The sequence below is a fragment of the Narcine bancroftii genome, chromosome 12 (assembly GCF_036971445.1).
Source record: "Narcine bancroftii isolate sNarBan1 chromosome 12, sNarBan1.hap1, whole genome shotgun sequence".
Lineage (NCBI taxonomy): Eukaryota > Metazoa > Chordata > Chondrichthyes > Torpediniformes > Narcinidae > Narcine > Narcine bancroftii.
This window is the reverse complement of record NC_091480.1, coordinates 10723028-10750985: the sequence shown is the minus strand read 5'-3', so window position 1 is coordinate 10750985 and position 27958 is coordinate 10723028. Positions and strand designations below refer to the sequence as shown.

The 27958-nt window shown below is 42.5% G+C and overlaps 1 protein-coding gene across 1 annotated transcript in view; it reads left to right on the top strand.

The window, feature by feature from the left end:
• The window catches only part of cacna1ha (calcium channel, voltage-dependent, T type, alpha 1H subunit a), a 206428-nt gene extending 179802 nt beyond the window's left edge, over nt 1–26626 (top strand). Inside the window, exons 26-33 of the mRNA XM_069904861.1 lie at nt 2510–2643; nt 3737–3807; nt 9589–9667; nt 9961–10082; nt 14305–14619; nt 20306–20477; nt 22310–22482; nt 24512–26626. Of these exons, the coding sequence (XP_069760962.1) occupies nt 2510–2643; nt 3737–3807; nt 9589–9667; nt 9961–10082; nt 14305–14619; nt 20306–20477; nt 22310–22482; nt 24512–25675 (2230 nt within the window). The 3' untranslated portion in view covers nt 25676–26626. The remainder of the gene's footprint in view (nt 1–2509; nt 2644–3736; nt 3808–9588; nt 9668–9960; nt 10083–14304; nt 14620–20305; nt 20478–22309; nt 22483–24511) is intronic.
• The last annotated feature ends 1332 nt before the right edge of the window (nt 26627–27958 follow it).

The window sequence follows — 27958 nt, the reverse complement described above, 5'->3', positions numbered from 1 at the left end:
TGTAAATGTTTGACCAAGTCAATTTTTTTTCATTTCAATCATAAGTGTGGATTTCTAGACTGAGAACTATTGCACACGCTGATATGTCAAGTGCAGTGAGGGAGGAGTTGTATTAGTTTGGGCCACAGCATGGGAATATTTTAACGTGTCAATTTATCGTGAAATCCTCTTTATGCGTGACACAGTTCAGCAGGGATTTAGCCCCTCAGGGCTTTCTTGTGAATGATCACAGGAACATTATTGGAAGCAAAAATATCCAGTTCTTTAATCCCAACCCCAAAGTGAAAAAGATTCCTGATCAGATCGAAGGTTTGAATCTGAAGCTCAGGTTGCCGACAGATAGAAAAGAATCTGCAAAGGCTGTGGGAGGTGAATCTGTGTCCCTTCACTGTGTGTGAAGGGTCTCTCTTTTGATCCTCTTTCTTTCTGTAAGGGGCACCGAGCAACACTAATTGAATGCCTTACGGCAGGCAGAAGGCAAATTTGTGTAACAATACATTCAGTTCTATAACATGACAATAGAGGAATCTTGAAGCATTTATACTCCCTGAATGCACCCTCTGTCCCCTCTTAGTTAATTACAGACACTGGAGAAAAACAAATCCCTGCTGAGTTGCATCTGGTCACTGCGAATTTTACTTATGGAATGTCGAACAGGTGTGATCTGATTTCTTAATCTAAAAAGTAAAGTTAGCTAACAGGTACCATCTGAACAACATTCATGCAAGGCATATAGGCATTTCTGGATGCAGAGAACTTAAAGGTGGGGCAAATTCATAACAAATTGTGAGCAGCGGGATGGTTTCTCAGTATATGACACAAGTTGAAGCATGTTTTGCGGTCATTTGCAGGGACTAATCTTCATGATAAAATGTTCTTTGCCTCTTGCAGTATATGCTGAGTATTCACTACATTACTCTTTGGATTTACAAATACTCAATGATAATGCTGTGTGCTCGATGCCATCTCGCGACCGTTCTCACCCAATCACTACTGCCGTTCACTATTGCACACATCTACACTCTGCTCGTGGGTCTAAACTGGAGCTACCTACAGCCAACCATTTCGACTTCCCTCAACCATTCCATGTCATCCATCGTCAGGGTGAGGCTAAACGTATACACCGTGTCCCTCCAGGTAGACCTTCAACCTAATGGAATGAACATTGCGTTTTTTGATTTTAGGCTACCTGCTCCCCCATTTGATTCCTTTATTTCTATTCCTTTACCTACTCCTGTTCGCAATGTATTTGTCTCTTTTCTTCCTCCCCTTCTGAATGGTTTCTCTCTTTCTCTCTCTACCTCCCCCCTTCTCAAAGGTTTCACTCTCTCTACCTCGCCCCCTTCTGAATGGTTTCTCTCTCTCCTCCATTCCAAATGGTTTCTGTCTCTCTCTGTTTCTCTCCACCTTTCACACCTTCTATCCTATCACCTTGGCCCCGCCCCCAGTTTCCTTCTTTGTTATATATATGTAACTTTACTGTTTGATCTTAATCTTGACAGGGGGATTTGACTCGAGACATTGACTGACCATTTCTCCCACGGTTGACAGGGGGATTTGACTCGAGACATTGACTGACCATTTCTCCCACGGTTGACAGGGGGATTTGACTCGAGACATTGACTGACCATTTCTCCCATGGTTGACAGGGGGATTTGACTCGAGACATTGACTGACCATTTCTCCCACGGTTGCCGTCTGACCTGTTGAGATACTCCAGCAATTTCTTGCTCATGATTCCAGTATCTGCAGCCTTTGTGGTTTTCCTTTTTATGTCGTTAGGCCTTTCCTCATCTTTGTCACCTTAAAAGTTGTTTTATCTAAAACTTTCCTGAGTTTTGAAGATAGGGCATCTACTTGAAATTAAAAAAAACACACAAATCTAGCAGATCAAACAGTGTCCTTTATATAGCAAAGGTGAAAATACACAAGCGATGTCTCAGGCTTGAACCCTTCACCAAGGTATGGAAACGTCGGCAGGCGTCCAAGGCAAAAGAGTAGGGGATGAGGGAGGAGTGGTCGCAAAGGCAGAGGTGATGGGTGAAGAAGGGAGGGAGGGGACAGCAGTGATCATGGGGAGGAGGGGTGGCTGGGTGAAGGGAGGGAGGAGAACTGGAAAGGGGGAGGGGAAAAAAGGAGAGCAAGTGAGCAGAAGCCAGAGAAGTCAATGTTCATGCCATCTGGTTGGAAAATGCCCAGACGGAAAATCAGGTGATGTTCCTCCAATTTGCGGGTGGTGGTTTTGGTGGGACAGTACATAAGGCCATGGACAGACATGCGAGCAGGACACAGAACTGAAATAGTTTGCTATTGGGAGGTCTCTGTCACTGGTGCGGATGGAGCGAAGGTGCTCAGCAAAGTGAGCCTCTCTGATGTAGAGAAGCCCACAAAGGGAGCACTGGATGCAATAAATGCATCTACTTGAAACATGTTTCTTTCTCCATAGGCTCACCTGCTAAGTGTTCCTGGCAGTTTTGCTTCTATATCTCTGATCTTTTCCATTTTCCAGGTGGAATCAACTGGATTTGGCTATTGTACTTCTGTCAATAATGGGAATAACCCTGGAAGAAATTGAAATTAATGCCTCTCTCCCTATTAACCCCACTATCATTCGCATTATGAGAGTTCTACGGATTGCAAGAGGTACCACTCTCTTTTATGCCTTTTAAAATTTCTGATTTATGCCAGAAAAATTTTTTAAAGCTTTAATTGATATGGTAATTAAGTGCATTTATATATCCCCTTGCACATTCAGGATCACCCTTTGGTTCAAAGAATAATAAATACCTCAAAGAAAAGGTCTGTAGCATTTCCTGTAGCATCTGCTTGGGAATCAGATGGTATCGGATGCCATAACTAAATGGAATCAGAATGGCTCAATGGTACAGTTTCCCATGGGATTTGAACCATGCCAATGCCACAGGCACTTGGTGATGAAAGTATGTGGTCTAAATCAGTGGAAGAGGTGGACTTTATTCTGAGCAGTATTTGTCACAAAATAACATGACATAGTTCCACATTGACCACCCTGACCTCACTGGACCAGCTCTTGCTCCTCCACATTCTCAGTCCTCATGAAAGGTTCCAGCTCGCCACATTGTCCTTTATCTCCCACTGGTGCTGTTCGACCTGCTGAGTTGCTCCAGCAGATTGTGCCCATCTGTCCCCACTGTGTAGTTCCATACAAGTCAGGAATTGTGAATATTTGTTTATCAATCTTTTTATATTTATTATCTTGTCTCACGGCACATCAGAGTAATTGAATTTATACTGTTGCAATTGGTTTACCTTAAGTACCCGTGTGGCTGCAGCAAGTAAAAATTTCAATGCATTTGAACATTACTCTCAGATTTTATATCTGTGTGTGTGTGTGTGTCTATATGTAGACACACACACACATTTATACAGAAAGAGATGTATTTTACATATAAATAATGTATTGAACTTGTTTGAGTTTCATACACAATTCCTATGCACCCTAACCTTTCTGTGTCAAGATTTTGCATCGATATTTGCAATAGGAAACCTCGCATTTACAAATTGGGTTACAATGGCATCTCTGACACCTAATCACATCAGGATTTCAATGCGAGGAAAAATTCAGCAGCTGTGATTCGAACTGGCTCAGTTTTACTCTTCCATCTCATGATCTGAAGGACTCAATGACTCTACGATTCGGCCCTGTATTCACGGCATTTATTAACATTTTGAGTTTTAACATGTTCTGCTTTCCCAGTGCTGAAACTGCTCAAGATGGCGACAGGAATGAGAGCTTTGCTTGACACAGTTGTACAGGCCTTGCCACAGGTATCAGTGCAATTTTCATACTTGTTAAAGTTCTGAGTTAATGTTTCTTGGACTTAAATGTTAGCAATGTTAACATGCATATTTAACAGTAACATATTGAGGGAAACAACGCTGGAACATAAATTGCAAGCTTCCCTTCAAAAATCTTGTCAAGTCATTCTTTGAAGTAACAGTTTAAAGGCCGCTTTTATTTTGGCAGTTCTGCCTAATATCCATAAATATTGATTGAACGTGAAACAATTGTCACTTTCTGAGGGAAAATGTGGATGATCATTGAAAAGTGGCTTGTAATGCCAATAGCATAATACTTTATTTCTCAACCAGTGGTCCGTGGACTGTTGGTGGTCTGTGGCAACATAAGAAGCAAGGACCAGCTAAATCAAGAATGTACATTTGATGATGAAATAAAAAGATAATAGTTTTATTTTTAATAAATCCCATCAGAACAAAATAAAAATCCCTTTGGACTGGGAGGAAGCTTGAGCTCACCAATCCTTCTCCATCCTGCCCCCCCACACACTTGAGGTCGATGAGTATGTTAGTGGTGGTCCATGGCAAGAAAGGTGAAAAATGGTTAAGAACCACTGATATAATAAATTATAGTCTGAGTTGTTGGATGTTACATAATGTTAACGCTGTGAGGAAAGGATTTGGTTAGTTGCCCTTTCCCTATGTACCCCAGGGCATAGTTGGACTGCAGCTATTGGTAATAAAGTCCACAGTGTCAGAACTCTTTCCATGAAGCAAGTTGAGCTCTCCTCATGTCGTTTTCATGTCTGATTGTGGTGTTGACAATCAATGCAGAAATCATTCACGGAAGGTGGGAACAGGGGTTGGGGAGGTGGGGGTGAATTAGGCTTAAAAGTCCATACTTTTAGTAACCTGCTTAAAAATGTATTACGAGTCAAAAATATCAGCTAAAATTTAAAAGCTCTTTTTCCGAACGCACACGGCATTGATAAGTTGACAGCACGTGTGGAAGTGTATGGCTCTCAGCTTCAGGAGGAGGGTGACCTGTCGGAGGCTGGCTACCTAACCTGACCGCTGGAGACTGGCAGAGAGTTAGGGTCAGATCTCCTCACTGGATCGGATTGGCCCGTTCCATGCCAGCCTGGCTCTGCATGTTGTGCAGGTCCAAGTGTTTTCCCCAAACTTCAAATCACAAGAGAATGAAACAATGAAAAACTGATGCTGGAAATACTCCACAGGTCAGGCAGTGTGTTATAAGAGAAAAGTACTCCACAGGTCAGGCAGTATCTGTGGTGTGAGAGAGATTTAACGTTTAAGGTTAGTGAACCTTCCATCAAGATTTTGTGCTGATGAGAAATCATTCACCTGAAATGTTGATCCTCTTTCTTCTCCACAAGCACTGTCCGGCTTGCTGGCCATTTGCTACTTTATTTCAGAATTTGCTCATTATTATCGTGCAGTCTCCATTTTTTTTTAATCATTCTCAGGCAGATCAGTGCTGTGTGACAGTCAGGTCAGGTGTGATTAGATAAAAGGTTGAGGTATTCTGGCTGGGGTTGGTTGAGGTCAGGTCAGGTTTGGATCAGGTATTAATGTTATGCCTGAGCTGACATTAACAATTAAGACTTAGATTCTACCGTGTGTGACCCAATAGATATTGTTTCTGCTGCAAGGGGCCTGAATAAAGTAGAGTTGTCCCACCCAGTACCTTTCAATAAAACAGAACTGTTGACTCTCTTTGCCCAATTCTTGCTACACATTAAGCTACATTGAGAGACTGGATACAGACTGGGAGATCACTTCCTTTAGCACCTCAGCAATAGTGTGGATATTCCAGTGGCCATTTCAATTCCCTGTCCCATGCCTTTGTCAACATGTCTATCCATGATCTCATGCACAGCCAGACTGAGACCACCCGCAATTTGGAGGAAAAACACCTTATCTTTTGACTGGGCACCCTCCAACCAGATGGGAATATCTGTTTCCATTAAAGCTCTACCCCCTTTTTATTCCCCCTGTTTCCCCCTGTTCTGGAGGATCGATCTCTCTCTTTCTGCCTCATTTCACAGAGCCAAACTAAATTGTCACCTTTTCCCCTGTTATATGCAATTCACACCTTTTGGCATTTGGTCTAGACTCCTCTCCCTCCCTTCTTCAGTCTTTATTCAGACACCTTCCTGTTTTTGCTTATACCTTGAAGAAAGACTCGGATCTGAAATATATATCTTTGCCTCCTATGGTCGCTTCGAGACCGGCTGAGATCCTCCAACGTTCCTGTGTTTTAACACATCAAACAAGGACTACATGGGAACTTTCAGTGGGCTTCTGAATCAGTTCCTAATTGCTCACAAGACCTGCACAACGTCCACTCTTGGGCTGGTAATTTGGGGAGCAAACATTCTCATTGCACGAGCACCAGGCAATGTCGACCTGGAACAACAAGGATCATTGACATTGGGCCTTAAATGACGTTGGCTTCACTTACCGCCTCAACATTGAAGGTGGGGTTAGCAGTGACCAGAGACTCAGCTGGGTCAGCCGTGTAACTGCTTTTATTGGCAGGATAAGTCAGATACAAATGCAGTAAAACCCCTGGTATCCAGCACCTTTGGGGATTGGTAGATGCCGATTAAGCAAGTTTCCCAGTTGCTTGAGATTAGCTCTTAAATTGCCTAACTCATACACCTGCATTCAGAATAAACTGTTTAAAAGACAAAATGTAAAGTCATTTGAAAAAAAAACAGTATTGTCATCCTTAATTATGTAAAGTTCATTTTAATTGGCATAACTTACGAAACTTAAATTTAAATTTGAACCCAAACACTAGCGCTGTAACAGTGTTTCAATAAGCACTAGGGCTACCCCTGCCACCATCATAATTATTCCCCTCCCCCACCAGATCTTACTGTGTTTGTTTTTAAAAGAAGTTTGAGCTTCGAGTAGATGGGCCGATGAAACTGCCTCATTAATCTTGAGAGTTTCCACCATATCCATTCATTCATAGGCCTTCAGGAGGCTTCAGAAATCGAACTAGAACATTTGCCTGAAGGGCACTAACAGATAGTTCGTGAAAGACATGCCTTGAATTTATAAAATTCTCGCAACAAAGCCCCAATCCATTGGGTCCTGGGTATTTTATTAATGTCACTGGCTTTATATTACTTTTCAAATGTCACATGTTGGATTGACATTACAATTTAAAATATTTATTTTATTTTGGATGACAATTCTGTTTTCAGCTTCACTGGTCAAACTTTACAAAGCTACTGGTCCTAAATATATCAAGACATATTTAGTCATAAGATTTTTTTAAAAGAAAACCTTATTCTGGTTCATGGCAGATTTTGTCTCAGTTGATTGGCAAATTAATTTGAGTGGCATCTTAAAGAGACATGATTGGGATCGGGGCAGAGGGTGTATTTGGTGGGGGTGATGGCGGGTGGAGGCGTATTGGTTGTGACTGAGGTTGCTGTGAGAATTGGGTGGATGTGGGTAGTTATGGGTTATCAGAGGAGTCTTAGTTATGAGGAAGCGTTAGGGCAAGTAGCGCAGAGACAGTGGATACATGGTAACATCATCATCTTCAAGGCCTTGAAGAAGGACTCAGGCCTGAAACGTTAGTTATGTATCTTTATCTCCTATGGATGCTGTGATGCCCGCTGAGTTACTACAACCAATTATCATTTCAAGATAATATTATTCCTTTATTTGTAGTTGGGAAAATGTAATAACCTGTTGTTGGGGAAAAAGCTTGAAGCTATCTCATTAAAGAAGAAATTGCAAGACATTTAGGAGCATCAGGCAGACGCAGCGTGGATTCAGAAAAGGCAGGTCCTGTCTGACAAATTCACTGGAGTTCTTTGAGGAGATAATGAGTGCAGTAGATAGAGGGGAGCAGTTGTTTACCTGGATTTCTAGAAGGCATTCGATGAGGTGCCACCTAGAAGACATGGATGTATAGAGTTGGAGGGGATAAATTAGCATGGATAGAGGATTGGATAACCAATAGAAAGCAGAGAATTGGGGTACAGGGGTGTTTTTCTGGATGGCAATCAGTGGAGAGAAAGGTGCTGCAGGGATTGATGCTGGGTCCGCAACAGTTCACGATGTACATGAACAATCTGAAAGAGAGGACAGAGTGTAGCATATCTATGTTTGCTGATGACACTAAATTGAGTGAGAATCTGTGGAGAGATATCGATAGGTTCAGTGAGTGGGTAAGGGTCTGGCAGATGGAGTGCAATGTTGGTAAATGTGAAGTTATCTACTTCGGAAGGAAAAAAATAGAAGATCAGAATATTAGTTAAATGGCAAGCGATTGTAGCTTGCTGCCATGCAGAAGGACTTGGAAATACTTGTGAATTAATCACAGAAGGTTGAGTTGCAGTTGCAGCAGGCTATCAAAAAGGCAAATGGATTGTTGACCTTCATTGCTAGAGGGATAGAATTTAAGAGCAGGGAGGTTGTGTTACAACTGTACAATGTACTGGTGAGGCCGCTTTTGGAGGACTGCGTACAGTTCTAATCTCCTTACTTGAAGGATGTACTGGCTCTGGAGGCAGTAGAGAGGAGGTTCACCAGGTTGATTCGAGATATGTAGGTAGCCTACAAGGAGAGATGGAGTCACTTAGGACTGTTCTCGCTAAAATTTAGAAGAATGAGAGTGAATTTTATAGAAACATATAAAATTAAGAGAGACATAGATAAAATAGAAGTAGGTAATATTTTTCCATTGGTGGGAGTAGATTTAGGATGGAGATGAGGAGGAACTACTTTTCCTTGAGATGAATCTGTGGAATTTGAAGAGTGGAGGTGACCTCAGTAAATATATTTAAGACAAGGTTGGATAGGTTTTTACACAGTAGGGGAATTAAGGGATTTGGGGAAAAGGCAGGTAGGTGGGAACGAGGCGATCATCAGATCAACCATGATCTCATTGAATGGCGGAGCAGGCTCGATGGACCAGATGGCCAGATTCCAGAATTCCTCCCAGATTCCAGAATTCATCTACACCCAGAGTAAAACATGAAGGTCTGCAGACACCATGATCACACAATGGTGGAGAAAATCAGCAGGTCAAACAGTGTACTTTATATAGCCAGGGTCATTTACAATTCACCTTGGAGAATATGATGAAGAGACATTCAAAAGGCACATGGATGTAAGAAAAATAGAGGATTAAGTGTGTAAGGAGGGAAAAATTAGATGGTTGCGGAGTAGGTTTATGAAGGTCAGCACGACATTGTGGGCTGAAGGGCCTGTACTTTGTGGTAATGTTCGACGATAATGCTTGAGTAGTGCTGGCAGTCAGACATTTCAACTATTGATTGAGAAACATGAGTTTGCACCTGGGGGTTTAAATAAATCTGTTTTATTTTGAAAAGGTAGACTCAGTTATAATAGCCATTGATTGTTGGTTTATCGTAATCTCCCATCTGGTTCACTGTTGAACTGTTCAACTCTAGTCCATACATGAGTCCTGATCTGACCCATATGGTTGTCTTCAAATATGTCCTCAGTCGAGGAAGAATTGGAGATGGACAATCACAATAAATGCTGGGGTGATCCAGGGAAGATCCAGACCATTTAAGTACCAGACTCCAGTACTTCCTATTTATAAGGACATCAATGATTATGGCAGGAGACCATTCAGCCCAGTGAATCAATGCTGTCTCTTTGAAAGAAATACTCAGTTAGTTCAATAGATTCTTCCCTCAAATGCCTGCAGAATTTAATTGATACCTTAAATTGATTTCTCCACTTTTGACTTCGCTGCATTCTTTACGAGAACTTTTCTTCTTTACATTTCAGGTGGGAAACCTTGGTTTATTGTTCATGCTTTTATTTTTTATCTATGCGGCGCTTGGAGTTGAGCTCTTCGGAAAGCTGGGTGAGACTTCAATCTCCTCGTATTCAGTGAGAAGGAATGATTACCATTTGCTAGTGTGCGTGTTTTAATTGAGAGTGGATGAAGCTGCAGTAACTTATTCTGCTGAACTGTTTGCTGGGGTCTGATAGAGTAGTGCATCTTAAATCTTAATGAAAAATGTAAAAATTCATCCCATTTCATTATCCTGCTCTTAGAATAAAACAGCAGATGTTCAAATAAAATGTGAACTTTTATTAATCCATGGGAACTTTAAAATCTTCATTGAATGGAATTTGATTATTCTGCCCTTTCAGTATGCAACGATGAAAACCCATGTGATGGTTTGAGTCGACATGCAACTTTTGAGAATTTCGGGATGGCATTTCTTACTTTATTCCGAGTTTCTACTGGTGATAACTGGAATGGAATAATGAAGGTATGTAATTAATTCCGCCACACTGCTCATTTCATGCACTTGGAAGCCAGTAATTAGAATGTCCTGCCAGAAAGTGAATGATCTTACTTACCAGTATTTATATTTCAAGTCGCTTTGCTTTGTCCATTTCACATAAATGATATCTACTTTGAAATATATTTAAATATTTTCTGAGGTAATGTTTTTGAAATGTAATAACACAAGGGGTTGGTGTATTCCTGTGACTGAGCCTGTGGCCACGGACCAACAAAGGTCAACTTGATCCAGAGCTATCTTTGTATCTACATGCTGCCTGCTGGAAGCAGAGTTGACAGGAGGTAGAAAGGAGCTCTTGACGGGCATCTGTTGACGGGAAAATTTCCTGCCATTAAGTAGAGAGCAGCACGAGCAAGTCCCCATGTGTTCCCTCGGAGAGCATGAGCGAAATGAAGGTGGCCATTCAAATAAAGAGTTGGCTTTGCATATTTTTGTTGGGAAGACCTCACACTGTATCCACGGCATAGCACAAGGGCTGGTAAAGGGAATGAGTGTGGACAGTACTTGGCCCAAAGGATCTGCTTCTGCGCTGTTTGTCTCTTTGAGATCAGTAAAAGTTCCATGCAAATGGGTGGCTTTGTTTGAAAGAGATAAAAGGGCTGATTCTGGGTCCTTGAGCAAACAACGAGTGGCTGCAGAGACTAAAGTCAAATTTATTGTTATCTGATTGCACAGAAGTACAACCTGACAAAACAGCATTCTCCAGTCCTCGGTGCAAAACACATAGATGCATAAGCAGACATAGCACACAGACAAATAATACACATGTATATCTACAAGTAAATAAATATTGTTTCAGAAATATGAGAGACCCAGATGGTTAGAGTGAGCAGTTTGGTCATTCAGCAGTGGAGAAGTGGTCACATAGCGTTTGAGGTTGGGACCCTTTATTGATATGTGACTTGTTTGTTTGGTTTGAATCATAATTCAGGTTACACTCCGTGGGTGTATTCCCCTCACCCCAATAAATCTTTGTCTCTTTAGCAACACTGATAGTTATCAATTATTTTTCTTTTAACAGACTTCCTGCAAACTTTACTGATGGATTGGTTAAATTGGTTAAGCCTCCATTTGTGGAATTGACAGGAATACATGTCCAAAATTAGAATGTACCCGAATTGCAACTGATATTGGTGTTTAATGTACATAGGGCTACATCCATTCTAGGAAATAAGATACTGGTATTTTACCATCATAAGGCCAAAATAAAACTAATTCATGCTTTCATGTCCTGCGCCTCAATGTTGCAATTGATCATTCTGCTCAGATCCATTCAATGGGTCACGTTATTTTCATCACACACGTCTCGATACAGTTACACACCCATCTCAGGCTACATGATTATGCTGAGCTTGGAATAGGTAGAGTTTAGCAAATGAATAAACTCTTTCCAAAATGATGGACGGGCATTTCGCAGAGAAAAAAAAATCAATGGTGATAGTAAAATTAGTATAATTATGATTGCACCAGGTGCAACAGCCCCAGGGGAAAGCATTTACATAACAGTCAACAAGACTGCCCAAGGGACCTCAATCAGAAATCATCTCATAAAAGGAAGGATTTTGAAAGACAGGCCCATGGCTGAACAATGCAGACTAAATGTACAATTATGGACTGTTGGGAATAGATCATTATGCTGATTTGATCACATTGGCTTTGGCTAGGATTGATGAAATGAGGAGTGATTGGTTTATCAGTGAAATCTACACCTTTGGTTATTTGCAAACCTCACATTGTGCACATTCTTAATTTCTTAAGGGAGCATTGCAATAAACTTTAAATTTTTCTAGCCACAGTTAAAATGATGATATTAACTAAGTACTCTATGGAATGAGTGCAAAGTAATGTGGCTTACCTGTGAGTTTACAGAGAACATCAGCTTCAAATTCTGATGTCAGAGCCTTTTGAGCCCATGGCTGAGGTGCTGAATATTTCCAGCATTTTCTTCCTCGTTAAATATTTCATGTGTAACTTTGTATCTATCACGTAGAAACTTCAGCACCCACATGCCTTCCCTCACCAAACCGAGGCGCGATCACACATCTCCTCCCTGTCTCAGAGCATTCCAAATCCCTTCTATTATTTGCAAGCCCCCTTACCCTTCTTTCTCTCTCTCTCTCTCTCTCTCTCTCTCTTTTCCTCTCCTGTGTATTCGTCACAGTTTTAACTTCCCAAATATAAGAAGTAGGATTCAGCTGTACAATCTTTCAAGCTTGCTCTATCATTCAATAAGATCTTGGCCTTGACACCATTTTCCTGCTTGACCCCCATAATCCTTGACTTGCCATCTCAGCCAGAACAAACAGATTCGGCCTCCACAGCTCATCGGAGGCGTGAAATTCCAATAATTCGTGACACTGTGAGAGAAGAAATTCCTCCTTGTCTCCATATTAAGATGGGTGACCTCTTTTTTTTTACTTCCTTGACTTAGCTTTGAGTTGTCTGGTCTTTTACCTCTTGTAGAGATGGCATGGTGGCTACTGCGACACTGTAATAGGGCCAGAAACTGGGGTTTGTATCCGGCACTGTCTGTAAGGAGTTTGTATGTTCCTCCCCATGTCTGCGTGGGTTTCCTCCGGGTGCTCCGGTTTCCTCCCACCCTTTCATGGGTCAAAAGGGCCTGTTACCATGCTCTTTGTCTAAATTTAAATCTCTCACCATGATACCTTTCTCACCTGATGCTCAACACTGCCTATTGTATATCCATCCCTATGACTCCACTTGTTTCAACTCCCTCTGTCCATTTGCACTCCGTTGAATACCTTGGGAAATATTTACTCAGTTGAACGTAGAAGAGTACAACCCTGTCCATCCATGATGTTGTACCGACCTATGTAAACGGACTTCACAGCAATCTAATTCTCCCTCCCTCACAGTCCATAACACTACCCCCACCTCCGATTCTTTATGTCCATGTGTCTATCTAAGAGTCTCTTAAATAGAACATAGAATATGATAGCAGAGTATCGTCCATTCGGCCGAAGATGATGTACCGATCTACTCTACAACAATCTAATCCTTCCCCATATTATTTTATACATCCATCTGCCTATCTAATAGTCTTGTGAATGTTGTGATTGTACCAGCCTCTGCCACAGCCCTCAACATTGCATTCCAGGCACCCACCACTCTCTGTGTAAATATCCTAACTTTGATGTCTCCTCTAAATTTTCCTTCACTCATCTTAGAAGGATGTCCCCTGTTATTGGCCATTGGAGAAAAAAGTGCTGGCTGTCCACTCTGCCTATGCCCCTCATAATCTTTCTCTATTAAGTCATCTCTCATTATCACTCCAAGGAAAAAAGTCCTGGCTTGCTCAACCTTCCCACATTCTTTGATCCAGGCAGAATCCTGGTAAATCTCCTCTGAACCCTCTTTAAGGATTCCACATCCTTCCTATAATGAGGTGACCAGAAGTGAAAATTTTTGAAGTTAGTGCAGGAGCTACCGTTGTGGTCTCCTCTGCATTGGAGAGTCTGGATGCAGACTGGGAGATTGCTTCGTTGAGCCCCTCCCCTCTGTGCACTGTAATAATGAGGATCTCCGAGCGGCAACCCATTTCCATTCCCCATTCCAACATGTTTGTCCGCGCTCTTGTGCACTGTCCACTGAGACCACCTGCAAATTGGTGGAACCACATCTCATGTGGGCACTCTCCAACCATTGACATCGACCTCCAGTTTCTGTTAGACCCCCCCCCCCCCCCCCCGTCTCCAACAATCCCAATCCTTATTACTTCTTTCCTCAAATTCCCTACCTCCTGTCTCTCTTTCTTTCCCTGTTCCACTGCCTTCTCTCCTCCAGCCCTGCATTCACGGAACTTCCCCCTCCCCCGATCAATTCTCAACTTTCCTCTCCTGTTGCCTATCTATCTATGGCCTCTTGGCCGTTAGCCTGTGTTCCTCCCCCCTGCCGCTTCTTCCCTCCTCCCCCTGCCCATTCTTCCCTTCTTCCATCCTCCCCCATCCCTTTGTCCCTCCTCCCCCTTTTTTCTTGTTCGGGTACCTGCCTGCTTTTGGCTCACGCCTTGATGAGGAGTGCAGACCCAAAATGTAAGTTATGTAGCTTTACCTCTGATGGACGCTGCAGGATCTGCTGAATTTCTCCAGAACTTTTGTGTATTTACATGGAGAAAAAAAAACATTGCTGCTAAAAACTGCCTCTGTGCCCCTCTGTATCTTTCCAGGATACGCTGCGGGAATGCGGAAGTGAGGATAAGCATTGCCTCACCTACTTACCCTTCTTCTCTCCTGTCTACTTTGTCACCTTTGTTCTGATCGCTCAGTTTGTGCTGGTCAATGTTGTGGTCGCCGTGCTAATGAAGCATTTGGAGGAGAGCAACAAGGAGGCCAAAGAAGACGCCGAACTTGACGCGGAAATTGAACTGGAGATGCTCCGTGCACAGGGACCTTCGAGCAGCAGTGTTGGCCAGGCCCCCATCCCAGAAAACAGAGCCTTGGGGGCCAGCCAGGATTCACTGAGACTTGAATCACCAACGCAGGTACAACAGCAGACAGCGAGAATGATTTTAAATTTAAATATTACAGTTTTTAACTTTAAATTTTAGACATACACCACAGTAATAGGCACTTTTGGCCCTTGATCCTCTGCCATCCAATTTAACGCAATTGACCTCTAATCCCGGTACATTTTTGAAGGGTGAGGGAAACTGTAGCACCTGGAGGAAACCCACGCAGACACGGGGAGAACGTGCAAACTTCTTACACACAGCGACGGATTCAAACTCCTGGTGCATTGCACTGACCATGTATAGTTCAAATATTTTATTCAAAGCAAATGATCAGCTGGCTTGTTGAGGAAACTTCTGTGGTATAATTGAAAAGCATTTATTAAAAAAGAGCAAGCTACCTTCACATGACTGAGAAACACAGGATCCAAATCCTTCGGATCTATCAAGTACAAAAGCCCAGGTTGATTTCATATATACATTTTTTATGAACTTGGGAAGTCCCAAAGCTTAGAGCAGTTAATTAAGTACATTTTGAAGTCAATCCATGTTAATAATTTAAGAGACGCAATCACCATTTTGTAAACCACTATTTCAAGTATCAATGATTGAGGACTCACCATTGATCAGGGCACTGGAGGAAACCCTCTGACTTTCCTTCAGTTTTAGACGTGCTCCAGGAATGGGCAGATGTCAGAATCAGAATCGAAAATTTATTGTTATGAGCAAGTCATGAAATTAGGTGTTTTTGGAGCAGCGTCAATAGTGAAAACATTTGTATTATAATCGTCTTACAACATTACTAATAATATAAAAATAACAGTGCATGAAAAGTCAGGCAGTGTCTTTGGTTCATTGATCATTCAGGAATCTGATGGCAGCGGGGAAGAAGCTGTCCTTGTGCCGCTGAGTGCTTGTCTTTAGGCTCCTGTACCTTTTTTCCTGATGGTAGCAGAATGAAGAGGGCAGGGCCAGGGTAGTGGGGGGCTTTGAGGCTTTTTTAAGACACTGCCTCATATAGATATCCTCAATGGAGCGGAGTCTGGTACCTATGATGTCGCGCGCCGAGTTAACCACCCTCTGGAATATTTTTCTTGTCCTGAGTATTGGCGCCTCCATACCAGGCAGGAATACAACAAGCCAGAATGCTCTCCATGGTAAACCTGTAGAAGTTTTTCAGTCTTCCGTGACATTCTGAATCTTCTCAGACACCTCACAAAGTATAGCGGCTGGAGAGCCTTCTTTGTGATTGCATCAACGTGGAGGCTCCAGGACAGATCCTCCGAGATGTTGACACCCAGGAATTTGACCCTCTCCGCTATTGAGCCCTTGATGAGAACTGGGTTATGTTCCCCTGACTTCCTACTAAGTCCACAATCATCTCCTTGCTTTTGCTGACATTGAGCGCAAGGTTGTTGTCAATACACTATTCAATGAGCTGATCTATCTCCTATGTGACCTAGGTTTCAGGATTCATGCTTTATCTGTGTTACGAACTAACAACCTTTTTAATTTTGTTTGGGACTAGAGCGACTTTGTTTGCACTAACAAAGGAACAGCAATGAAAAATTCACCAATGGTAAATTCAAAATAAAAGTTTTTATTAAATTATTAATAACATAACATTTCTAACTTATCTTAAACTTAACTGTAAATTTAACCCCACTATGTGAAAATGTAAATGAGTGTGTGTAATAAAGTCCCACTCTGAAATTTTTTAAATTTCAGCATAATTTTAGTCTTGCTTGAAGGTCTTAAATTTTCAGTTCAGAAATACTTATAAAGTGCTTTTAAGCATCATATCTTCAAGCCTCTTTAAACTCACAGTTCTTTCAGAGTTGTCCTTGAGAGATCATCTTTAAGCTGAAGTGGTCATTTTCTGAGCCACCAATGATTCTCCAATGAAAAGGAGAATATAAATCCTGTCTTCCCAGGATCAAATCTTCTTCTTTTGAACGAAGACTCTGGAATCTGTTTTCCAAATGAAACTGCCCTCTTCATCTTAAAGAGACATTTAGGAGTAACTTCTCTTTTGAAATCTACTTATTCTGTGTCCCCCTTTTCTTAGAGGTAATACATAGCAGCACCTATTCTAGTTACTGTAATTCAACCCTGTCTTCCACAAGGTTCCAACTTTTGTGTGGGTTTTGACTTCTGAAACTGATCCAAAACGTCTGAATTTGATAATATATTTCTCCAAACCATGTGACAGTTACATCATCAACAAGGTCAGTCCTAATTCTTGGAAACCACATGACTATCAGTTTCATCTCTGAAAAATATCTTGCCTTTTTCAAAACCACTCCATATCCATAACAACCTCTGACCTCATCTCTGTTCAAGAAGCTTAAGTCGTTTGGTTTAAAAACAGATGGGTTCTTTCAGAAGTTCTTATTGAGTACTTCATTTTTAATAAAGCAAACACTCCATTGTTCTTGAATAGTTAAGACCCACTTCATATCCATTAGCTCTATCTTTCTAGATGCTTCAACTCTGAGAATGAACTCTCTTTGAGCACAATGGTTCTCTGTGTGTGTAACCCTGTAACCAATCCATAACTAACCTAAAACATAAGAAATATAGATTAGCATTAATGTAAATATTACTATTAAAACAAATCCGTTACATCTGATGGATGGCCCTCTGTACAAGGCCTCTCAAATAGAATTTGACCACTGAGCTTTACTTTTGGAGATATGGGCAGAGCATAACATGGTAAAGTAAAAATATATTTTAATAATGATTTAGAGATTCAGTACAATAATGGGCCCTTCCAGCCCACAACCCCATGCTGCCCAAATACATCCATGTGACCAACTAACCTACAAATCCCATATGTCTTTGGAATGTGAGAGGAAGTCGGAGCAGTCACATGCCTAACGTACAGACTCCTTACAGATGGGGCGAATTTGAGGTCACTGCGGTGTAATAGTGTTCCACTAACCACTATACCAAATGTGCCGCATGAATTTTTTTTTTTAGAATGCACTTGCCTTTTACAAATATAATTCAGTGTGCTTTGACGTAAGAAGGTGAATGAAATTCAGGGTTCATATTTACAGGGTAAAGTAGCCAACTGACCTTCAGAGGCTCCCAATGACAAAGGAAAGCCATTACTCCAGATAAATTGCTGATCTGAGTGTTTCTGATGTTCTGGCTGATTTCCCATTTTTTTTCTTGTGATGTGGGAGGAAGGCACTTGGCTCATCAAGTCTGTACTCATTCCTTCTCCAATGCCACCCACCCACACAACAGACAATTTACAGCAGCCATTTGAGAGACAGGCCAGCACATCTTGCGGATGTGGGAGGGAACCAGTGCCCGCGAGAGGGAGGACCCATATAGTCACGGGAGAAGAATATTCGAAGGCAAGAACATTGGAAGTCCCAGATCAGTAGAGCAGTGAAGCAACACTTCCCAGCCCTGCCACTGCATGCTCAGACATTGGGAATAAAATGCTGAGGCCAGGCAGAAACAGAGTGGACACTTTTAAACTGAGGACCCAGACCTCTGCTCTCTGATCTCCACAAATTTCCTTACCACATCAGGAAAATTCACACACAGCATCACTAAAGTCACAAGTAAAAATTTCCAAGATCTGCTCACATCCAATTTTTATTCCTCCGCAGTGATTACTGAATTCACACTGTGTTAAATACAAAATCGATGCAGCATTTGAAGGATCCAACTTTTTTTATGGTTCATTTTGGGGATCTGGGCTTTGTAGCCGACCAATGTTCCTTACCCATCTTAAATACAGGGCATGACTTTTTTTAAAAATGTATATCTTTTTTGAATTTAGACCCCAAAACAGGCCTTTTCCAGCCCATAAGCCCCTGCTGCCAAAATACCTCAATTAACCTACAACCCCCAAGCATTTTGAAGGGTGGGCGGAAACCCATGCAGACACGGGGAGAACATAAAACTCCTTACAGACCGCGCCGGATTCAAACCCCAGGTCGCTAGCGGTGTAACAGCGTCGCGCTAACCATTGCACTTACCGTGTCACCCAGACTACTTGCAGTTTCCTAAATGTGACCGTGAACAAGGGCAATCGTAAGAAACTTTTTTTTTAGCAATTCTATTTGAAGTTACCATGCCATGTTTGTTTTCATGCTATAGGATAATATTCACAAGAACTAGCGTAGATTTACAAGTCTGTTTCTGAAACATCAAAAAATATTTCACTTTTAAATTCACAGATTTGCATTGCCTTAGCTACCACTCATCTTTTTGGACAAGAAACTCTTGGATTATGGCAAAGCATTTAAGGGCAGACACACAAGTCACTCTTGCTCTTGGATATGAAATGTCACCAGTCCAGCATTCAATTTCACATACAGTACCAATGATGGCTAAGTTAGTGAAGCCTCACCTGACTAAAATTAGTGGAAAAAGAACAAGTGAGTGGGCTGGAACTTTTAAGTTTGGAAGTTAGTGAAATATAATATCTCAGACTCAATAAATTGACATTATAACCAAGATAGGTAAGGTTTTCATTTCATGCAGTCTCTTGTCCTGTCCTTAAGTCTTAAACATGACATGTCAGCAGACCATGCACCATTATTTAAATACTTAAAGGGCTCTCAATCTGTTTAAACAATATTGCCTGACTGATGCTTATTTCAATAGCAATTTTTAAGTCCATATTGCCCAAAAGTGATTAGTAATGAGAAAGAATGTGAAGCTTAATAAATGTTGTAATAAGGTTTACATATTTTACATTAGGAAGTGCAGAATGGGTCCTTAGTAGAATATTAATCATGGCTCTTCCTGGTTTTCAGTCATGCATGGGTCTATTATATAGTTATAATTAAGGATGGCCAATGCCTGAATAACTGCAGTAGGGGAAAGACCACGATGGGCTAAAATCCGCACGTTAATTACTCTGCATTCATTCCCAGTTAAGCTCAGGGTGGTAGGCAGGATAAGGTACTTTCACTGCCTCAGTTGCCCTTACAGGGTTGACAAACATCACATTACACTGCGACATTTGACTTTGAAGAGATTGCTGCAGTTAAAGTCAATTCAAATAAATATAAGGTATGAAAATTGCTTATTTTAATTGCAATTGGCAGAAATCCTAATGTAAATGCCACATTGTAACTAAGGTATCTACAGTGAAGTAATTGACGTGTCCATGTCAGTTCCATATATTGTACAAAGAGAAGGGAGGAAAGTTTAGGGGAGACATCAGGAATTTTTTTAACACAGTAAATCACAAAAGTCTGCGGACACCATGGTTGAAGTAGATGGAAAAAATCTCAGCAACTCAAACATTGTCTTTACGTACCAGAGATAAAGTTTGACCTCCGTACCCCCTTCCAGTCATTCGAGCACATGGAGTTGAGCCAGATGAAATCTAATGTGTATTAAAACCTATCATTCCTCACTCAGCCTTTGGAGTCATTGAGGGTGCAGATCTCCTCCAAAAATGTGCGGGGTATGTCGGTTAATTGGGTGTAATTGGGCAGTACAGGCTCATGGGCCAGAAGTTGCTGGGCTGTATGTCTAAATTTTTTTTAAATAACATTTTAAAATTGATGCCAGCAGTATTCCCATCTTGAGAATGAATACATATTATCTTTGAATTTTGGAATCATTTATTTTCCAATGTTTTGAAGGGAATCGTTCTCAACTGATTGTGGCTCTGTGTGGTCACTCTGTATAATGTGGTGCAAACAAAATACTAACCGTTTATCTTGTTGTTTTTGAACAGGAGGATTCTCAAAATAAGAATTCCGGAGAAAGCAACTTGCTGACAGTTTGGAAACCCTCTGTCTCGCGAATGCATTCTCTGCCTAATGATAGCTACATGTTCCGCCCAGTTAGGCCAGCCCACGCTCATTTTCCACTGCCTGAAGATCCCTGCCATGTTGCATCACTCACAGGTATATATTTTAAAAAAGGTGTCTTTGTGTACATTTTCAGTCAGTAGGTTAAAAGCTTGGAAATTGGATTTTTAATAAATAAAATACAAAATGCAGTTATTTAAGTCAAATTCACAAATCTGTGAACATCATGGTTAGCTAACCGTGGGCTGAATCTGGCGTTGTGTGTAAGGAGTTGGTACATTCTCCCCGTGTCTGTGTGGATTTCCTCCGGGCAAAACGCTTATTGGGAACATAGGTTAATTAGGGTATTTGGGCAACACAAGCAGGTGGGCTGTTACCACGCTCTATATCTAAATTGAATTAATCCGTCCAGAGTTATGGATGTGAAATGGCACCCATCATTTGTGGAAGGACTGGAGAAATCCTCCAAGAATGGATCTCCCAAAAACTGGTTCCTCCACTTGGCTGGATGAGGGGGTGGAGACGAAGCATTGGTAAACACACCGAACTAGAGAATCTCAGCTCGTCTCACAGAGTCCATCGGATGTAAAGGCATATTACTGATGTTTCGGGCCTGAGGCCTTCTTCAAGGAATAAGAAAAGAACAGGAAGGCATCAGAATACAGACAAGACTGGCAGGGGGTGGAGTCCAAACCAGCAAAAGGTGTTAATTGGATATGATAAGAGGAGAGGCTCTATGAAAGAAGACAGAGGGAAAATGGAAGAGAGAGAGAGAGCCTGAGGAAAGGTGACAGGGGGAAGAAGAAGGGGGAGCGGTTTATCAGAAAGTCAATGTTAATGCCATCAGATGGAATGGAGGGTGCCCTGATGGAAGATGAGGTGTTGTTCCTCCAATTTGTGGGTGGTCTTAGTCTGGCCATGCATGGCACCGTGGACAGACATGTCAGCAAGGAAATGGGATGAGGAATTGAAATGGGTGACAAAGCACTGGCTCTGTCCTTTCCAGATGGGGATTTTGGACGCTCTCATGACCTCCATTCTGAGGGTCATTTTGAAACGCTCTGTCCAAGCTGCTACCCCAAGTTGGAGCAATCTGCACTCCCTCCCGGACTTGATCCATTTTCGATTATATCAACCATGACTGTTTTTTTTATTATCTGTCGTGTGCTTGAAATCAACTTGATCTCCAAGTTTGATCACAATCCTTGATCACCTTCCAGTGATTGGCCACAGACTCGATGCAAATCTTAAGCATCCAACAATCTGAATCTAAATGTTTTGCAGTTGTGTTACGCAACGGTTAGCTCAGCCGTTAGCAGAATGCAATTACGGCGCAAGCAACCTGTGTTCAAATCACATGCTGTCTGTATGTTCACCTGTGTCCATGTTGGAGTTCTCCAGGTGCTCCAGTTTCCTCCCACCCTCCACAAGCATCCTGGTTAATTGGGTGGCATGGGTTTCATGGGCTGGAAGGGTCTTCTACAGTGCTGTTTCATTAAAATAAAATTAACTATTGAGTCAAGCTTTTACTCCGGAGCTCCTACCATTTGCTATCAAGGTTTCCGAACTCTACCTCAATGGTGGTTGTTTCTTTTGTTATCAAGGGGTGCAGAACAACTTGATACTGTCCCTATTAATGAATCTGGAATGTAACTCCACATGTTCCAACTGTAATGAAAAGCTAATACAAAAAATATTGGAAACGCTCAGCAAATGAGCCAACGTTCTGTGGAGAGAGAAACAGCCCATGTCTCAGGTCATTTACTATTTTTACTGTAGATCTTTGCTTCTCAATTGCTGTTCCAATCAGTAAATTACAGCTTCTGCAAGAATAGTGAAGTATCGTGGAACAAACAGAAAGAATGTTGGCTGAGGCATTTAATATCATTCTTTGCTCCCTGGTTTTTTGTTGCTGTTGTTTTAAATAGGTTCTGTGACTTCAGTGCATTCCCAACCTGCTGAAGTCTCTACTTGCCTTGGGGTTCCTTCTGAGGTAATTCATCATAACTATGCGTCAGCCAGCCACATCACCCTTCCCAAAATCCCTCCGCCGAGGAGACCACCACGATCACCCAGTCTCAACAAGCAGCTGCAGAGACAGGTACATCGGGAGATCTTGTTTTCAGACGACCTTTGCCCGTTGTATTATGGCATATTGGCTTCCGCTTGGGACAGAATCAATGCCATTTGATGTTGATTTGCACCCAGAGATTGTTTTGCTACACAGGTTGTCAATAAATTCAATTCTATACAATGACCTTCTTTAGCCCTGGTAACGTTAAGGCATGGCCCCTCTTTAAATAGCAGATCACAAATTCCTTTTATAATCTAATGGAGCACACAAGTTCATGGTTCCAGGTTCTTTTTGTTAATATATAAAAATGTAATATACATACATATCATGTAACAGTCGACCCCTCTATTTTCGGCCGTTCTCCCTCCGACATGCCATCCACAGACTTACCGCACAATCCCGCATGCCCATCCAATCCCCTGACGCACCCCCCCCCCTCCTGAACGTGGACTTACCACCCAGTTCCACCCGCCTGCCTTTCCGAGCTCCCAATGCCTCAATCGAAACAGGTGCCATTTAGTGTATACTCGCGTAATCGTTGAGAGCAGTCTGCCTGGGCCCCTCAGCTGCTGAGCCCTGGGCTGGTCCGATTGTATTCACCATTTTCATATGTGAAGCGAGAAAATGTTAGCAAAACAGGTCAAGATTCAGGGTTCCATTGTCATCATGTATATAAGTGCACAAGATGTCTTTTTTTGGGCCTGGACTGGAGATGCTCATAAAGGGGGTCACTAGTCCTGCATCTGAAAGAGAAGAAATATCGAGTGTCTGTGGATCCCACCACCTCCTCTGGTGCTGCTACCTCCTGAGCCCCCATAATCTCCAGGGCCTCCTGACTGTTCCAGCGGTGAAACCGAACTCCGGGTGTCTGAATAACCCTCCAGCTCCTGGTTCCCAGCCCCTGATACAATCAGGAAACTGTCAGTGCTTGAGACCCATTAGTAGTCCTGCTCGCACATGCATCTCGGTCCTGCTGTGTATTTCCCCGCGAGCTGCTCTCCAGCAGCTTAGGTTGCCCTGCCTCCGCCGGTCCACTGCTGCGGTCTCCTTCCCCGTGGGATCTTCTCCCATGCTTCTCCTTCGCAGGGGTTGGGAGGATGGGTGTTCTCCCTTTCTGGTGCCCTGTATCAGTCCAGAGCTCCCCAGGTGCCCACAAACCGCAAGGTGTGAGCAGGTGAGGGGGGGTGAAGAAAGAACATCTGCCCCTTTGTCAGAATGGCATGTGTACTATTACAGCACCAGTGAGCTCTGCTCTCTGTACATCCTCCCCATGTTTGCGTATATTTCCTCCTGGTGCTCCATTTCCCTCCACAACATTCCAAAGATGGACGAGATTGGTTGGTTAATTAATCATTTAGATGTATTTGGCCAGGAAGGGGTTGTAACCATTCTGTATCTCTGTGGTGATGTTTCCTCCATTGTATATAGTTATTTTTGACGACAGTATATATAGAGCTGGCCCGCCCACTGATGACTCATACCCTATGACTCCTCCCCCGTGGGTCCTGGGCCATAAAGGTCGATCCACCTCTCCCTTCCCACCATTCCTACACCTGGATCCGGGCCAGCAAGGTTCTTCTGTATGTTCCCTCAGCCTAGTCTCTGGTAGTTCACTACAATCTCTAAATTAAAAATGCTCTTAACAGTCCTATCAAGTTATGTTGAAATGGGTTTTAACAAATTTTTGTTAAAGTTATTAATGAAAGACAGTACAAATCTTTTTATCCTTTCTATACCAGCTTTAGTCGAGTAAGCCATCGTTTTAATTTCAAGTGTCCTTTAGAGCAGCCATTCTCAACCTTTTATTGGCTCTGGCCCCCTCTTAGGGCTCTGCTTAAAGTTTATGACCAGTCAAGTTTAGCTCTGGACTTCTCTCCTACTGACAACATAAAGAACATTTAAAAATATTTAGGATTTCAGTCCGTGGCCCGCCATTAAATGTGCTGTGGCCCTAGGGGGACTTCTGACCCTTGTTGAGAACAGCTGCTTTACAGCATATTTATGGAAAAACATCATCATTGTTTCTCCCTGACATGAGTGGTTATTTATGTTCTAGGAGTCTATGAGAAATGACTCTGTGGATTGTATGAACGCTGATTCTGAGAACAGCCTGAGAATCCAGTCCAGTGACAATCTGCACCCAAGTCTTTCACCTCATGGCATCCCAATCCCGCCACTGTTGCCCCGGACACCCCAACCTTCGCCTCCACTGACTCAACGCAGCAGGCTGTCGAGCGTCCGCACGCTCAGTCAGATGTACAGCCAGCGCAGCATCTCCAGCCGCTCGCCAAGCCTCAACAGTAGCAGCAACAGCCTGGCCGGCTCCCTCATCAACTCCGACGAGGAGCTGAGGGACGTCGGCAACCGGGAGAGAAAGCGGAGGAAACGGTCCGAAGCCAGAAGCCTGTCGCTGTCACCTTTCCTCGCTCCCAGCCCGTCCGACATGGCCTTAAAGAATTCCAACAGCACAACGAGTCTGGTTGGAGTCACCAGAGAGAAGGATTTAAAGAGGTTCCTTGGTACTGACGCCCAGGGACTATTCGAGAAGCCTTGGGCGGGTGATCCAAGGAGACATTCCATTGAAATATGCCCATCTGCTGAGCATGAAGTTGCAAACGCGGAGACTGAAGGCGAATCTAGTGAAGATCACCCAGAGCCTTCTATCCATCTTCCATCTGATCCCCAATGTGTTCTTCAAGTTCAAAGGAAGGAGAAGATCAGTCCACCTTGCATCTCAATAGACCCTCCTCCAGACAGTGAGAGCGGGCCAGGTTGTCTCACCGCTGAGTCCCGACCCAGCGTGCATTTACGCAAACGCACGCTGTCCATCGAATCTGTGGCCTGCAGAGATTCCTCCGAACTTGTGGGCCCACAGCTGGCGGTCGAGGCGTCCAAACCAGACTGCCGATTTGCTCCTGCTTGTCGGAAGAGGCATCTTACCCTTCCAGACTTTTCCTTCGACCACCCTGATCTGAGTTCACTGAGCAGTCTATCTGACCTGTTCTCCGACAGCAGCCACTCGACTCCCAGCGTCTCTGTGGATTCCAGGGTAGAAATGGCGGCCACTGAACTGAAGGCAGGAGAGCACTCTGAAACCACTGACCCTCACAGGCCTGAACCCAGTCAAGACGTCCTCAATGTCAACAGAACCCCCCTTAGGAAACGGGGACTTACCCGAATGGCAAGCGCAAAGGACGACACAGACGATCTTGTGGTATAGCTGGCTTGGATTCACCCTGGGACAAAATGACTTAAGTCATGCGAACAAAGCAGAGACGATCACTCTAGCCAAATGGCACTTCATCCCTTGTCACTGCTACGAGGAGGTAGCAAAGGGATGCAAAATATAATGGGATCTGCAAAACATTTTCTGAATGGAACATGATTAGCTCCCCATGGCTGAATCACATTGATTTAAGTGAGATTTGTGTATTGGCACTTTATCGTGCAAGCCCACAGTACACAGAAAAGATGAGAACTGTACAGTGCTGTAATGTTTGCAATGTACATACAGATAATGACGTATTAGTGAAAAATAATTTAATTATGTCTTCATAATGCACATATTTTTATATAGAACTGTAATGTTTTGCACACTTAAGATTGAAATCCAAGTTGAGTGGTGTGTTCTGGTGTTTGAGTGGAATGTACATAATTTAGATTCTTTCTTCCTTTCTGCAAGCCGTATATTCTAAATGTTTACCTTTTTTTAAAAAAAGAGAAAAGCTCCTTGACCAAGAACCAAATTACTACTGGATTGTAGTCAGTGCAATAATTAGATGAATTCATTGTTGATATTTTTTTTTAAAAAGACCTTCATGTTTTCAACCAGTCTGATTCGCAATAAGTTATCCATCAAGAATAACAAGGCATAATTAGGAAACATCAAACAAAAGGAAAAAAAAACAGTTAAAATTAACAGTAAGTTATTTATACAATTGCATTTTCATTACAGTTTGGTAAGTTATTGATGGTATTTGTAACGTTACATGCATTTCCGGGTCAGTCGTGTTATGTGTATCCTCTGCCAGCAAATCTGTTTATGTTGACTATACTCCATTCTTAAATGCCTGTTTCTGTGCTCCACTTTTATTTGAGCTTTTCGCTAATCTGTTTCACATAAAAATATGTTCAAATTGTTTTGAAATGTACAATAAATCTTTAAAAATTTGCTTGCTGTAATACTCTTGAGGATCAACAATAATTGAAGATGATTGCCAGAAATAAGAAACCTTTCATTATGTACCATTTCAACAGGACCTATTTTTTTCAGTCTGGAAGAACAAAAACAATGCAGACATGGTGCCACACTGGAGAAACTCAGCAGGTCACACAGTGCCTATGGCAGTGGTCCCCCAACCAGTGGGCCATGGCCCTTGGTGGGCCACGGAGACTTACCAACCCACTGAGGCCAGGGTGGGCCTGAGGTCATGTCTCAGTCCACCCAGGAGACCTTGGGTGGGGTGGCGAGCAATCTGTCATGGAGGACGGTGAGATCATCTGGATGTAAGCGGCTTTGCTCTCAGTCACAGTTCCTGTCAGACCCCCAAACAGGACGGATTCAAAGGTGTGTGTTTTCTATCTTCTTTCTGCTTGTTGTTATTCACTTCGGTCAAGACTCAAGAGGCTCCTGTTTATAAGGTAAGATGCATGATCTATTTCTCCTCTAAAATTGGAGGTAAATAATTTTTGCAAAAATTTTCACCAAAGATTTACCCTGGATGGGTTTGTGTCACTGTAGGATATATTACATTTACTTGGCCATTGCGAGCAAATGAACTATTTGGAAGATGAACCCTTTGTAAATTGTGATAAAATCTGATGTTACATGACTTGGATATTCATCTCCTCCAGATATTACTAGATTTTTTTTAGATCTAACCCTTTTTAGACTTCTGAAAATAGACTTGTTTTTGAGAAGAAGAAGAATAACCAAGGTCTGTAATGTCAATAAACATTGATATGATACATTTAGAGTTAAAACGCAGATGAACCCATGAAGAAAGCAACTAAAATTATGACTAACTAAATTAAAATGGACGTGTCGAGAAATGGACTCTGTGGAAAGCAAGTACATGATCTTGCACAATTTTCTGAAATTTAGGAAAGGATCAAATCTTTGCTTGAGGGTTTTGAGAGACTGTGGCCGAGAAACTCTTTATCCATAGATGGTATCATTTTATCTCCTCTATGCATGTGAGCTTTCCAAACTTCAGGAATTGTGCTGCATGCTCAGGACAGGATAGATGCAGGGGTTGTGGGCGTGTGCTTCTTCTTATCATCTGATATGCAACACAGAGCTGAGCTTAGGTTTTATTAAATTGTGAACACGCAACTTCCAAACAGCTCGGAAGTAGGATTGCAGGTGTACACCTTCACTGGAAGGGATGGCTTGCTGCCACATCAGTTAAAGGCCTGGGCCAGCCGTAGCCAGGCGATGCCTGGTTGTGAGGTCACCCTTCTGCAGGACAGGTCCTTTGAATGGAAGGGTGGGGAATGACCC